General features: G+C 41.2%; 1 protein-coding gene across 4 annotated transcripts in view; it reads right to left on the bottom strand.

The window, feature by feature from the left end:
- PARP4 (poly(ADP-ribose) polymerase family member 4) overlaps positions 1-14,465 on the bottom strand; it is a 64,784-nt gene that overhangs the window by 6,619 nt on the left and 43,700 nt on the right. For 3 of the 4 annotated variants that reach the window (XM_089512663.1, XM_089512661.1, XM_089512660.1), the window contains 7 exons: positions 13,876-13,956; positions 10,457-10,552; positions 7,825-7,926; positions 5,136-5,327; positions 3,429-3,557; positions 1,672-1,914; positions 247-402 (listed from right to left, as the gene is read on the bottom strand). In XM_089512663.1, coding sequence (XP_089368789.1) covers positions 247-402; positions 1,672-1,914; positions 3,429-3,557; positions 5,136-5,327; positions 7,825-7,926; positions 10,457-10,552; positions 13,876-13,956 — 999 coding nt within the window. The remainder of the gene's footprint in view (positions 1-246; positions 403-1,671; positions 1,915-3,428; positions 3,558-5,135; positions 5,328-7,824; positions 7,927-10,456; positions 10,553-13,875; positions 13,957-14,465) is intronic. The other variant, XM_089512662.1, reaches the window with a different exon arrangement.

A 14,465-nucleotide genomic window follows, 5' to 3' on the forward strand; every position in this document is an offset into this window, starting at 1 on the left:
AAGAAACAACAACAACAACAACAGGAAGTGGCTGGAGGTCCACATCTATTCTGCTTTCTCCCCATCTTTTGGAAGTTGAGGTTTGGGGTTTTCCACATCTTGTTTGATCACACAATTGCTGTTCCTGGAAGCCCCCAGAAATAGAAACGTCATGTTTTTGAGAGGAGGAAAAGAGTTGTCATGGTAAGAATCAGAGGAGAGGGCCTATGGACAGCAAAAACAACAGGCAACCTGCAGTTTGCCTACCTCTGCTGTACAAAGTACATTAGAAAATGTTTCTTGATATGGAGATCTCTCTGGAACATTTTTAATGGATAAGTTATAAGGTTCTAGAAAGGACATCATGTGGGCTGAAGAGCTTGCAGGTCTGTATGTTGGTATCTGGAACAAAAGAAGCTGTGACTAACACAGAGAGATGCAGAAAATACAGTTCACTGTCTGCTGTAGCCAACTTGAGGTATTTCTCTCTCAGGGAATTGGATCTCAGGGACAATGACAGGTATGTATCTACCACTTGCCTCTGCTTATACTACTCTTCAGGGCTAGAGTTACTAGGGGGAGAGGGGAAAATGAGGGAACTGCCCTCCAAATAATTTACTCTCCTCATTAAATTTTCCTTCAGTCCCCAAATTTCTAGCATTGTAGATAATGAGACATTGAAAATCCTTCAAATCTGGGACTGTCATATTTGCAATATTAATGTTACCTTGGTAACTTTGACTGCCTCTGTTCTTTGATGCCTAAACTGTATTTCTAAATGCTCAGCTGAAGTTTTTGCCCCAGTTATACTACATCCCTGGTAACTCATGGTGACACCTTGCCATTGACCTCCCATTTCACACCATACAGAATCCTTAGTAATGCTTTTTTGCACTAATGTGACTCATAAATAGTAGTTCTCCTATACTACTTAATGTTATGGCAATAGATGTGACATTAACAACTAGCAAAATTAAGATTATACCTTCAAATTACAATATTATATGCACGACCTAAATGTATTTACATACACATAGTGAAGGTTTTGTTAAAATGTGATGTTTTTAAAGAAAATTTAAAAAGAATAAAAAAATTAAAAAAATTATGGGGCCTCTCCTTTCTCCTCCCACTGAGCTTCACCCCACTCCCAACATCTCTTAAAAGATTTTAAAGTGAAGCAGATGAATGACACAGCCTATTTCTGCCAAAAGCTATGTGTTTGAGGACCAGTGGTCTCACCCAACCTTAGGGTGTTACCTGGTGCGGTCCGCATCCCCCCTAGTGACGCCACTGACCCCATTTCCATATACATATCAAGAGAGAGAGAGAGAGAGAGAGAGAGAGTAACAAAAATGCTGTACATCTCCAGTGTTTCCAAATCTAGTAGTGCAGCCCTTGGAATGTCTCACTATCAAGGCAGTGGGGAGTACTTAGGGATTGTTTTCATATGTGCATTCAAGCTGACTCCAACTTCTGGCAATCATATTATAGGGCTTTCTTGGCAAGATTTTTCCAGCTGAGGTTTACCATTGCTTCTCTCTGTGGCTAAGCAAATGTGATTTGACCAAGATTATCTAGTGGGGTTCCATGGCTGAGTGGAAATACAAATCCTGATCCGTAGAGTCCTAGTCCAACACTCAAACCATAACACTGTGCTAGCTCAACTGGAGCACTGTTGTCTGTAGAGATTACCTGCAAATTCAAAGGGGCATTAGGACCAAACGTGTTGGTGGGTACTGATGACATTTTCTGATCCATCCATGATGAAGAGAATTGGAACCCTGGTGGAAGAGCGGGAGGAGGAAGACGAGCGGGAGGTGGTGGTCTCTGAGACCCACATTGTAGCATTAGTGGCTCACTCATCAATTCTACTGTAGAATCAATGCACATGGAATCATAATGAAGCCTGGGAAGAACAGAGGAAGTATCAGAAATCTGTGGAATGAAAAAAAAAACATTAGATTCCCACATATTGTTCCTCTTTCTACAGCATCATACATAATGTGGAAAACTGCATTCTCTTCTGTATTATCTCTCCCTGTATTCCCTCTGGTGGAATCCTCAGGATCACAGACTCAAGATCTGGAAGAAAGAAAGCTCTTTTCCTCCTGCCTTACTGTTCATTGTTTTGACCAGGAGAGATGCAATGCCTCACTGCCAGAAATAGCCGTCTCACAACTCCGCTGCGCTAACTACAGTAGGCCCTCCTCATCTGCAGACTTGCCATCCATGGATTCTAGTATTTGCGGACGGCAAGTCCATATGGTGGTGAGGGGTGGCAGAGAATGAAGAGGAACAGAAGGAAAAGGAAGAGGAAGAGGAGGCAGAGGCAGAGGCAGGGAAGAGGGGGAGGAGGGAGGAAGGAAGAGGAGAAGGAAGAGAAGGAGGTGCAAAAGAGGAGGAGGAAGAAGGAAGAAGAGATAGAGGTGGCAGCAGGAAGAGGAGGAAGGAGGAAACGGTAGTGGCAGTGGGGGGAAGAGGAGGAGGAGAAAGGAAGAGGAGAAGATAGGCGGAAGTGGCAGTGGCAGCATCGGTGGCAGTGGGGGGAAGAAGAGGAGGACGAGAGGAGGGAGGAGGAAGAGGCAGAGGCAAGAAGAGGAGGAGGAGGAACTGACAGCAAGGAAGAGGAAGAGGAGGAAGAGGCGACAGAAGTGGCAGCGGAGGGAAGAGGAGGAGGAGAGGTGAAAGCAGAGGCAGGCTTCAGGCGGCCAATGTGGTTGTGCCACCATTGAGGACAATGTGACTTGAGCATCTGCAGATTTTGGTATCCATGTGAGGATCCGGAATGGATACCAAGAGAAAGGGGCCGCTCGGCCCCTTTTTGCTTTGTGTCGCTGGCAGAAAGGCCGTGTGGAGGTGGCGTGGTCGTGATGTCCCAATGGCAGCGCCCATGTAGAATGGGTGCCACCATTTTGTATGTACTAGGTACATTCTAGGGTTAGGGCGTTCGGAAGGGACGCCCTTTCCTAACCCTAGTACGTACCTAGTATGTACTTTGCATGTGTCTGGAACTGTACTTTGCATGCGTTAGGCACTGTTGAAAGATCTCGGAAAACCGAACACACAATAGGTTACCATCTTTAAATTAAGTTTTATAATGCTCTGATATCTAGAAAGAACCTCAGTAATTAGAAAACTACTCTAGAACAGAGTTTTTATAATTCACCTAAATAAAGTGAATTGTCTCAACAACAGAATAGCAATAGGTAGCAGATTATATGTAAAGTTACTAACTGCATTTTTCATGACAAAAACCAATTATGGTAGCTTGATTAGACTTCATAATCAGCTATTTGCCTACTATAAAGAACTCCATCAAAAATTGTGGGGAGAGGCAGGGAACACAGTCTGCAACAGTGACTACTGTTAAGAGTCTAGTAACCTCTAGAACAAAGAATAGCATAGAAACTAACTTCAAAATTGATCATAGGCACTGAATTCAAACATACCTGTATCTCTTTTTTAACAGGTTTAGGCTTAGCATCCACTATTTTCTTTTGAAACTCTCTACAGTCTTCTAAATGTTCTTCTGGTTCCCATGTGTCATCAGCAAGTGGTAAACCTTTCCATGGTACTCCCTAACAAGGCAAAAACAATCATGTAACTCCACAAAAACAAACATGATTTTTCAATTAGCAGAATTGTTTTTAGAGGGGATGATAAATAATAAACCTGTGGAAAGATGCTGTGAATTCATATATTTCTCCACAGCTGTGTACATTACCCTGGACTGGATGGAGAACTTGTTAATAGTGGTACAGACAACTTTACCAAGTATAAATATATGAGGAGAAAAAGGCTTTGGGGGCCATAAAGACTCAACTGAGGCTCCATACAGACAGACCAAAATAAAGCTGCTGCTTTGGGTCACTTTGAAGGTATGCGCTTTAAATGATGCATGCGTCCTAAGAGTCCGGAAGCTGTGCCAAAGCTGCGCTGCAGTCCTTAGGAGTGGATCGTTACTCTGGCAGAGCTTTCGGACTCTTGGGACATATGCATAATTTAAACAGCATACCTCCAAAGTTATCTGAAACAGATTTATTTTGGCCTGTCTGTATCAGGCCATAGATGGCTTTTTAAAAAGACTTAGGAAAACTCGTGGTAGCAATACATTAGCAATGACTACTAGTCAAGAGCCAGTATGTAGAGAGATCTTGTTGCACCTTTGAGACTAACTGAAATAAAGAGGTTGGCAGCATGAGCTTTCATAGACTTCAGTCTACTTCTTCAGATGCATCTGTGTATCTGTATACATCTACATATGCATCTAAGGAAGTAGACTGAAGTCTACGAAAGCTCATGCTGACAACTTTATTTCAGTTAGTCTCAAAGGTGCTGCAAGATCTTTCTACATACTGATTCTATAGAGTAACACGGTTATATCTTTGAATGCTAGACAAGAAGCATATATGCAACCTTCTGGTTCAGAGAGAATTTAGAGCTTGAGGAAGTGACTTGGCATTTTAGCTGGGGAACCCTAAGAGCTGTGGTCCCCAAAACGGGGGAAAAACACGGTTCCAAGCTATCCACATTAATTAAGGTACAGAATGCCAATTGCTGGGGGAATGAAGGCAGTAAGATACCATGGCCTTCACGCCCTGCTTAATGTATTCACATAGATCAGGGGTAGGCAACCTTTTTGAGCCGGGGGCCGGGTTGCTGTCCCTCAGACAACTGGGGGGCCGAAGCCAAAAAATAAATAATGAAATAATTTTTTAAAAAATTAAATAAATAAATAAACCGGGACAAATGTGGGACAAAATTTTCAAATGGAGGACACGCAAAAATTTTTGCTGATTAAAAAAAAAAAAGTTAATATAAATGCATGTTTTGGAGGCTTCTATAGACAATTGCCCCCCTTGCCTGCCACTTGCCCGCCTCCTTCTGATAGGCCAAAGGCGCCACGCCCTCACGCGAGAGGCCAAAGGCTCCGGCGGCAATCAGCGGCAGGACCGGGCTGGGGCCGGTCCCAAGGCCTTGCCGGGCCACATCCGGCCCGTGGGCCGCAGGTTGCCTACCCCTGACATAGATGGTCACTGTGGTAAAAGGAAGGCTAGCATGCTTGAAATGACACTGGTCTGATTCAGGAGGATTGTTCTTATATTATTATGCTCAAGAAAGGGAGGGTGGAAGCAGCCTCCTACCCAAAAACTTACTGGTTGAAAATTCACAAATTCCTGAGGTGACAACTTTTTATCTTTTATTGATAAATCAGAAGACAATGTGCTCAGAAAATCAGCCTCACTCAAATGTGCTTCTGAAGGGGAAGACCAGTCAGTTAGCTCATCAAGGCATGTCTGTAGAAGCTGTATATCTTGTGGTTGCTGAAGATCTAAGTGGGAGATAAGCTGGGGAGAAAACAAAAATGAACACAGGCAGAAAGCTGAGGACCCAATCATTGTGTTCAAAAAATCATAATCACTGAAGTCTGTCAGTGTGTGTGTGACCATTCTTGGGACTTTTCTCAATGCTTCAACTTTGATTTAAAAATAGACCTCAGCTTGTGAACTTCATCTTGTTCCACTCATGTCCTGCTTGTGGGCTTCTCCTAGGCAACTATTTGGCCGCTTTATGAACTGAAGGCTGTACTAGGTAGGCGTTTGGTCTGATTCAGTATGGTTTTTCTTGTATTCTTACCACAACATGGGATGGGTCCATGACAAAGTCCTATTCTTGGAGGGGGAAAAATGGGAGTATAAATAAAATGACTGACTGACTGATTGACTAGGTGAGAGTTCTCAACAGTTACCATTGCCATGAATTGGTCCATGTAGTTTTATGAGATCAGTTGTATCTTTTCCACTGTAGCTTCTTGGATCCCTTAGTGCTAAGCTAGATGTGGCCCTGTTGTTAGGCAGAATGTATTACAATGAATGATTGTAGGAGATAGAGATGGGAAATTGGTTGGGGTGATACAAATAACCAGCTGAAGTTTTCACAAGGACATAGTCTTTGAGTCAGTCTTAGTAGTAGAAACATCTACAGCTACTAGCAGAAGCATACACATACTTCTGTTAGTATCTGTAAACCATACCATCATAGAATCAGAGACGGAAGAGACCACAAGGGCAATCCAATCCAACCCCCTGCTATGCAGGAACTCACAATCAAAGTATACCCAACAGATGGCCATCCACACTCTGCTTAAAGATCTCCAAAGGAGACTCCGCCACTCTCTGAGGGAGTGTGTCCCACTGTCGAACAACTCTTACTGTCAGGACGTTCCTCCTAATGTTGAACTGGAATCTCTTTTCCTGTAGCTTGCATTCATTGTTCTGTGTTCTAATCTCTGGAGCAGCAGAAACCAAGCTTGCTCCATCCTCAGCATGACACCCCGATGTGATAGCTCACATTAAACAGGGCTATCATATCACCCCTTAAGTGTCTCTTCTCCAGGCTAAACAGATCCAGCTGCCCAAGTCTTTCTACATAAGGCATGGTTTCTAGACCCTTCACCATTTTGGTCATCCTCCTCTGGACCTGCTCCAATTTGTCAACATCCTTTTTGAATCTCAAGCAGGAAAATAAAGCAATAACCTAATTGTGACTAAGCTAGATGCTTCATACTCATGTCTGTCTGCAACTTCAACATCTTTTCATTCAGAGCCATTGGCATGAAGTATTCCTCCTTCTCCAGGAGACAAGAGACAAAGAACAATAAAATAAGGAATAAATTGATGCTTTGCTGTCTGTTCACTAAAGTGAGATCTTTTAATATACTTTAAGAAAGAGAAAGTTTGACCACAAAGCTGATTTAAGATTCCCCTGAAGAATTCCAACTGGTTGGTCTCACTTACACGATAACAACTCTTCACTGGCACTGATCCAAATCTGTAATGTATTATAATTGCCACAACAGAGGAGTACAATTCTTGTGGATGGGAGAGCTGCCTCACTTGTTTGCCCTGATATCCTAATTTTCTCTGTATTTTTTTCTCTGCTAATCTCCTTTTATCTAATTCCTTTCCATTATTTTCTTCCTTTTCCTCTGTTTTTTTCTGCATCTGGTACCTGTCTTTCCCCATCCTGAAAGCTATATGATTTCTGCTGCATCCACACAGCAGAAATAATCCAGTTTGACACTGCTTTAATTGCCATGGCTCAATGCTAAGAAATCCTGAGAACTGTAGTTTTCTGCTACGTTTAGCCTTCTCTGTCAGAGAGCTCTGGTGCCACAACAAACTACAATTCTTAGGATTCCATAACACTGAGCCATCACAGTTAAAGTGGTCTCAAACTAGATTATTTCTGCAGTACAGGCCTAAAATACAAAGTAAAGCAGAACATTGTATCAAGACAGGGAGGTTTTAACACTAGGCTAGGGAACTTCCACAGGTCCAGAAGCTGCATATTCTCCCCCATCCATCTATGATTTCTGTTAAGCTCCTTATGTTCTCTGTGCTGGAGAAGGGATTTCATCAGGTCTGAGTGATGGAGACTGCCTAATTTTAGGAGCCTTTCCCCTGAAAGAGAAAGACACTTCTGGTTAAGGAAAAAGGCCACACTGACCTAAAACCGCTCCCAAATTTGATGAAAATTCTCAGTAGGGCCCCAAATGCTAGATAAATTAAATTAATTCAGAGAAAGTAAAATAATAATTGGAAAGCAAATCAATGTAAATTTTTCATCCAGGTGCCAGAAAGAGCTTCTAAGACCCTCTAAATCCTGCCAGCTAAACTAGTACAGCCTTGTGGCCATGCACTGGCTCTTCATTTTGCACAAGCAAAATTTACAAAGGAAGAAAAGATTATTGAAAAATAAGTAACTTTTCACACACCATGACCATGTAATACCAGATAAATAAATAAGTACATATGCAAACCAACTCAGATTAAGTGAAATTACCTCAGGTTCTTGATACTGCATGTAAGGTAAGATGTCTACATCTTCCTTGGTGACCAGTTCCAAAACATTCATAGTATCAGCGATCTGGCTTTCCTTCTCTGTCTGAATTTTTAAAATCACAGAATTACATTGTAAGAAGAATGTACAGTTTAATAGTTAGTTTCAAGATAACAGAAGTTCTGGGGGAAAAAAAGAAACAACTTAGAAACAAACTCCTTCCAAACTCAGAAGAATGAAACTCATTTAAGGTAGCTTTATGCGTGGTGACTGATGCACTCCAGATGTTTTATATTTACACTTCATTTCTCCTAATCCCTAGTCAGCATGGCCAAAGGTCAGGAATTCTGGGAGCTATAGTGCAGCAACATCTGGGAAACCAGGTTTGAGAATTGACAGTCTAATGTCTTTTCTAACTCATCATCTTTCAAATGCACCAGACTATAATACCCATCCACCTCAGCCTGCTTGCTGCTGTGGATGATGGAACCTGTTGTCCAACATATCTAGAGTGCTGGTTGGGGAAGACTGGCCTAGATATGTATACATATATATTTGACTAAAATATGGGTTGCATTTTATCATCTTGTTGCTTCTCATATTCACTACTGATATAGTATTTAATTTTAATATTATTTATTAACCAAACTGACATTTTCTGAAATTTTTAATTGAATGCACGTAGGCTTACTGTAGTATTCTGGTCTGATAAGTTTTCAGACTGCATGTCTTTAAAAATTATTCTGTATGTTTTTGTATGATAGCAGCTACTTTGGGCTTCCTTTTAGAAGGAAAAGTGGGAAACACACAAGATGAATTAACAAATTCATGAATGAAAATTCTCTGCACAAGATGACCCAAGGCTAGTCTACACTGAAGTGTATTGTTTCAACTGCTGAGATTTTTCACACATTCGCATCAACATTTGATTGTCTTCACTTTTCTGTGCATTTTCACATCTATTCTCTTTCCCTCCTAAAAATGTGCAGCCATCTAAATGTGAAGCAAACAACCACAAATTCAGTAATGTGCATCCTCACAAATACTCCGATACTCAAGTAAAAAATATGAAACCTTTTTCTTTGGAGTTTAAGCAGTTTTTTGCCCACCCACCCCCACACCGCAAAGGGCCCATACTCCTTCAAATAATGTATGGCTGGATCATATTCTAATTGACTGGAATGAAGAGTATTTTAATTTTGTAGACAAGCCCCAAGTTGGCTGTAGTAAACATTGTCATGCTGTATCTCCCACACTGGTTCATGTTTCATTTTGTGTGACTCCTCTTCATATGAAGGAATGTGCATGCCTTCTCAGCTTACAGATGATGCCACATTAGAGATAGGTGCCTCAGAAATTCTGTGACACTTTCCTCTACACAATGGCAAGACATGTCTGATTCAATTCTATCTGGATGACAGAGGGGAGGGTTTTTCCCCTCCATGATACACAGAAGACTGTTACACCAATAATGGCTAGAGCTGGACCATAACATGGGCATTTCTTATTGGAAAGAATGTTTTCCAAAACAGCAGTGTTTCAACCAAGGCCAGGCTATCTCCATATATGGCCTGCCCAATACTGGCCCTCATGTTACTGTTGGATACAGTCAAGAATCTGGAAGGCCAACCTGTTCCCCATTTCTGATTTTAACACACCTCAAGAATAATCCACTTATATGTCACTTTTCTAATAGGTATTCATATTTTAAGACTGATCACTTAGGTCAAATATGGACTGAATGCCACCTGGAGAATTTCTAAAAGACAAGTTGAACTACAACACATCGAGTTCCATTTTTTTCCAAAATGTGTTGTGATGTGTCACAACAATGAAAGCTCACAATCACAGCATTCTGCTCCCCAAAATTCTTCTACTGTGGATTCGAACTTTTAATAAAATTGGTTGACCAAATGTAGAACTTGGAAACGGTACATTTTTCAATACAATTCCACTGGCTATGCCAGCTGGGAATTCTTTGAGTTGCATTCCAAAAAAGTACCCTTTCCCCCGAGGTTCTGCTTAAATGCATTCTCTGCATGTTCTCCAAAAACCAGACCATTCAGAAAAGCAGGGCATGTTGATGGCCATTCAGAAGGAACCAAAGCATTCTGATAGCAACTCTCTCACATTTGAGAATGAGAATGTTAGCACTGTTAGCATCATTCAAATTTTCATTTGTTAAAGTTAAACTGTTAAGGAGAAATAATAAAATGGAATTCATTACATTACTTGTTATTAACACATTAAGTTTAAATGTTTGAAGAACCAATTAAAATGGCCACAAAAATGGTCACAGTTCCCAAATAAATTGTCTCCAAGTAGTGAATTAAATCAATGCAAAAATGTTGTGTCATTGATATGAAGAATTAAAATAATGGATTCTAAAAAAAATTTCTGAAAATCCTAACCAATTACTGGTCACAAATTATTTTGTTTTGAGTTGTAAAACTCACCATGGGGCAAGTCACTGGTTTGTTTTGCATTGCATCGACCATACTTCTGGTGTTTAATATTAATAAATGCAACTCTTATTATCAGATCAATAAATGCACGGATACTCTTTTCATCCACAGTTTCCTTTTTTAAAAAATGACAGCTGGTGTGCACAGAATAGTTTAATAAACACACATACCCTTTTTTCAATTGCAACAAAACTTGTAAACTGGGTCACGATGGAGTTCTCCAGGCTGAGCTTAATAATCAAGGATTTCAACTGCTGTTTCTTCATCTAAATAGGGAAGACAAAGACAAATTGTAGGTGCACTCTTCACCTGTAAGTCCCACATCCTGCTCATGACTCCTGCTAGGACAGCTTTCCCCAGCTAAGTGGCCTTCAGATGTTCTTGATTTCAACTCTCACAGCTCTGCACCACCGTCCATCTTAACTGGGGTTGATGGGAAATGGCAGTTCAAAACACCCACTCTGGAATCTTGAAAGAACAACTTCATTTCTCATTTCCTCTTGCTGTTGATGCAGCCAAGATAGGTTGCTTATTAGCCACCAAAGTCACCACCCGCCTAGTGGCCATCACTATGAGTATCACTGACCTACATCACTTCCCCTCAGTGCTGAACACTGGAAGCAGTACCCCTCCGAGGGGTTTCACAGCTAGCAGAGCAGAGAAAGTATGGTGCTGTCCAGTTCTCAGCCCAATTTAGGGAACATTGTGCTCAGAGATCTTCATCAGTAGAGCAGAATGTTGCACTAGTCTAGTGGTTATTAGCCTAGTTACCCTAGTTACCCCCAACACGTATTTCTTGATATTATGGTACAGTAGTTCTACTGTTTGTGCAGCAGCCAGCTGGCCAGTGGCATCTACCTCAGCTGCATCCACTTTGCCACCACTGCTTCCTCCTAGCTTCTTAAGTGTGACTACAGCAATGGCAGCAGCCCAGGCCTCTCTCTTGTCTGTGCTGACCTTACAGCAAAGTGAATACCGGCAGGTGAGCTGCTCAGTTGCTGCTCCCAAGGAAACAGTGCGTGAGCAGGCCAGCCAAGCATCAACTGGACAGTTGGTGATTGCGTGAGCAGCAACTGAGCAGCTGGCTGAGCAATGACTGAGAAGTCTCTCACCCATGCTGGCCTTGCAACAAAGGTTTTTCCATCACTGCTTGATTGACTTCTCGGTTGCTGTTTAAAAGATAACCAGGTACAAAAGGAGAAGCTTCTCCCCATTGAGGAAGGATTCTCAATCAGAAAGGAGTGCAGCCAGCTTCCCACTTTTCTCCCTGGTGAGGAAGGACTTTGAGAAAGGCGAGAAGCAAGGGCTCTTTTGAAGAATTGACCCCTGATACTCTTCCCACTCCTTTCCCACACAGCTTCAAGTCATCCCCCCGCTCCACAATATTGTTTCTTCTGCTACCTTTTCTCTTGACCTGTCAGATGAAAACAAGCTGGAGCAATGGTGCAGCTCCAACCTGCCAGTCAAGTCGAGGCAAAACTCACAAAGCCTAAGAAAGGTTCTAAAACTCCTTCTTCCCACTGCTTCTCCCCGATGGCCACATGCTCTAACTCCTCATGCCAATCAGGGTCCTAAAGTCCAGGTTCCCCTTGTGTTTCTTGTGCACCAATACTTAGTCGGAAGGCTCCCTTGCTACCCCCTTTTTCCTCACTGTCCCCCTGGATCTTTCAGCTGCTTCAGGGGAACATACTTCCCACTTTGGGAATCACTGCACTAATCTGGCTGGCATTTCACCTGTATTTACACACAGATAGAAACAACATTTAGTTTTCTGATGATTCTTCCATGTGTCATAGCAACCATTTAAATCTGTACAATTTTTGCCTCATATACAGCTGATGGCCTTGGTTAAGAAGGTCAGGTTTTTTTCCAATTTTGCTCATAAACACGCACAATTAATTAGGTTCTTCATGAAAAGGAGCTTGCATGTTGCCTCTAACCTTTTAGGAAGTACGTAGCATTCTCCTTGATGAATTTGTCTACTCTGGGAGCAGCCTCCAAGGCCATTTTTAGGCTCCAAGGCTTCTGCAGTACTACTCCGTCCTTTTAAAAATGATCTCCCAAATGTCTTCTAAGAGGCCTAGAGGGCAATTCTACCATGTTCCCACCCATGGGCCTTTAGGCCCAGGACAGACCTCTTTTCTTTTTTTTTTAAAGGAAGTGAACTAGAAGTTGACTTTTAAGTCTCTTTCTGTTTTTTTATTCTTTAGAAAGGCCTCTCCTTGACCTGGGGAGGGGAGGGTGAAACTGACTCCACATCATCTAGGGTATGTTGAGGGACATTTGAGGCCATTTTGTGGTAAGAATTTCTTTGTTCAAAAGTTTTTTGGGGAGGGGCTGGCAGAATGCAGACTTCCAGTGTCCCATGGGGAATCCAACACTGCCTCTCAACCCCTGATGCTTGTGCCCTCCCGGTCTAATCCTCCAAACTCTATTGCTATACCAAAATTAAGGCTGCAGTGTTTTCATTCATTAAGTTTTAGACCAATCATCTAAAAACACATTCATCTATTAAACATCTCCCCTTTAACTGGGAAGTAGCCTCAGGATGCATCTGCACCGTAGAAATAACACAGTTTGACACCATGTAATGTGCTTTACATCTATCCCATGGAATCCTGGGGATTTTAGTTCTACAAGGTCTTTAGCTTTCTCTGCAAAAGAGTGCTGGTGTATCATAAAACTAGTGTAGGATTCTTTAGGACAGAACCATAGCAGTTATAGTGGTGTCAAACTGCTTTATTTCTACAGTATAGGTGCACTCTCATTTTGTCAATGAAGCAGTGTTTTGTCTTCTTTCACTAACAAAGTAGAATGCCTCTTCTGAAGTAATTCACTTATTTTATACACAGAGAAATCATACCTTCATTGGCAGTGTGCAAAAATAAAACAATATAAATATAATGTTGCACATCAAAACAGTGATAAAACGGCAAAGTCAATTAGCATTTAAACGATTTTAAAAAGATAAATCAGTTGCTTGGCATACACATGTATCATTTAAGGAGAGACTGTTTTATTCTTCAGAGTGGATGCTGTAATTACTGTATAAGTAAATTTAGGAAGATTTACTCAGTCAATCAAACTGCATTCCCTAGTGTGGAGAATAAACAATGGCAAAGTGATAAGACTGCAATTTATCAATTTTTGAAAGCCTATCATATAGCCAATAAAAACACAGGGCAAGTTTTCTGCTACTCCAGAGGGTAAGAACTGAATGAATTAGTTCAGTGGTGTAAGGTTTTAAAATGGCAAGAAGAATTTCCTGAGCTATTACATGCTTGAGGAAGGAACTGACTACCTTGGAAAGTGGTAGACTTTTCTTTATCTGAAGTTTTAAAAATGCGACTGGATAGCAATATGCCAGGGATGATTTGGCTATAGATTTTCTGCATGAACAGGTGATTGGATTAAATTATCTTTAAACTTCCTTTCAACTCTGTGTTGTATTATATGACTAGGATTAGCAACTTTAACTTTATACAGTCAATAAAATACCTCTTTCAGCAGGTGATAGACCAAAGTAAATTGCTGTGAATGCAGGTCCCCATCCCAATGTTCCTGCTTTATGCTTTTTATGGTAACATACCTCATGTTCTGTTTCATTCTCATGAAGAACTCCTTGTTCATAATCCCTAATGAAGGCTCTTGCTGCAAGTTTGTGAAGCATCTGCATTTGAGGGTGGTAGTGGAGAAAATAAAGCCTGATCAATAATACTAAAACATTTTCAGCGTTTAGCCTTTTATATTGGATCGTGTGTTGGTTAAACTATATTTAAAGTGATCCTGATTGGACTCCTCCATTTCTTTTATTTAAAAAATGAGTCATACTTTCAAAGAGTAATCTTGTGGTCTTAAGAGACAGTGTCCCAGAGGAGGAGTGGAAATACCAGCGCTTAAGAAAGTTACTTTTACAACTCCTGGCTAACTGCCATATTACCTGTGCGATTCTGGATCAGTTCTCCTGTACATACACTTATATGAGCCAATGCACATATATCTGGCATGTGCAGAACAATATGATGGCAGCTTTATTTACAAAAAAGTCCTACAACATTCACATGAACCTTCACCTTTGAAAGGGAACTCATAACTGCAACCTCAAAAAAAGAATATTGAGATCAAGACAGGTAGGATCCTTAGATGTCTCATTTTTTATTATATGAAAAACCCTCTGCC

The sequence above is a fragment of the Sceloporus occidentalis genome, unplaced genomic scaffold, assembly GCF_023333645.1.
Source record: "Sceloporus occidentalis isolate IW3139 unplaced genomic scaffold, rSceOcc1.0.p SCAF_2, whole genome shotgun sequence".
Taxonomy (NCBI): Eukaryota; Metazoa; Chordata; class Lepidosauria; order Squamata; family Phrynosomatidae; genus Sceloporus; species Sceloporus occidentalis.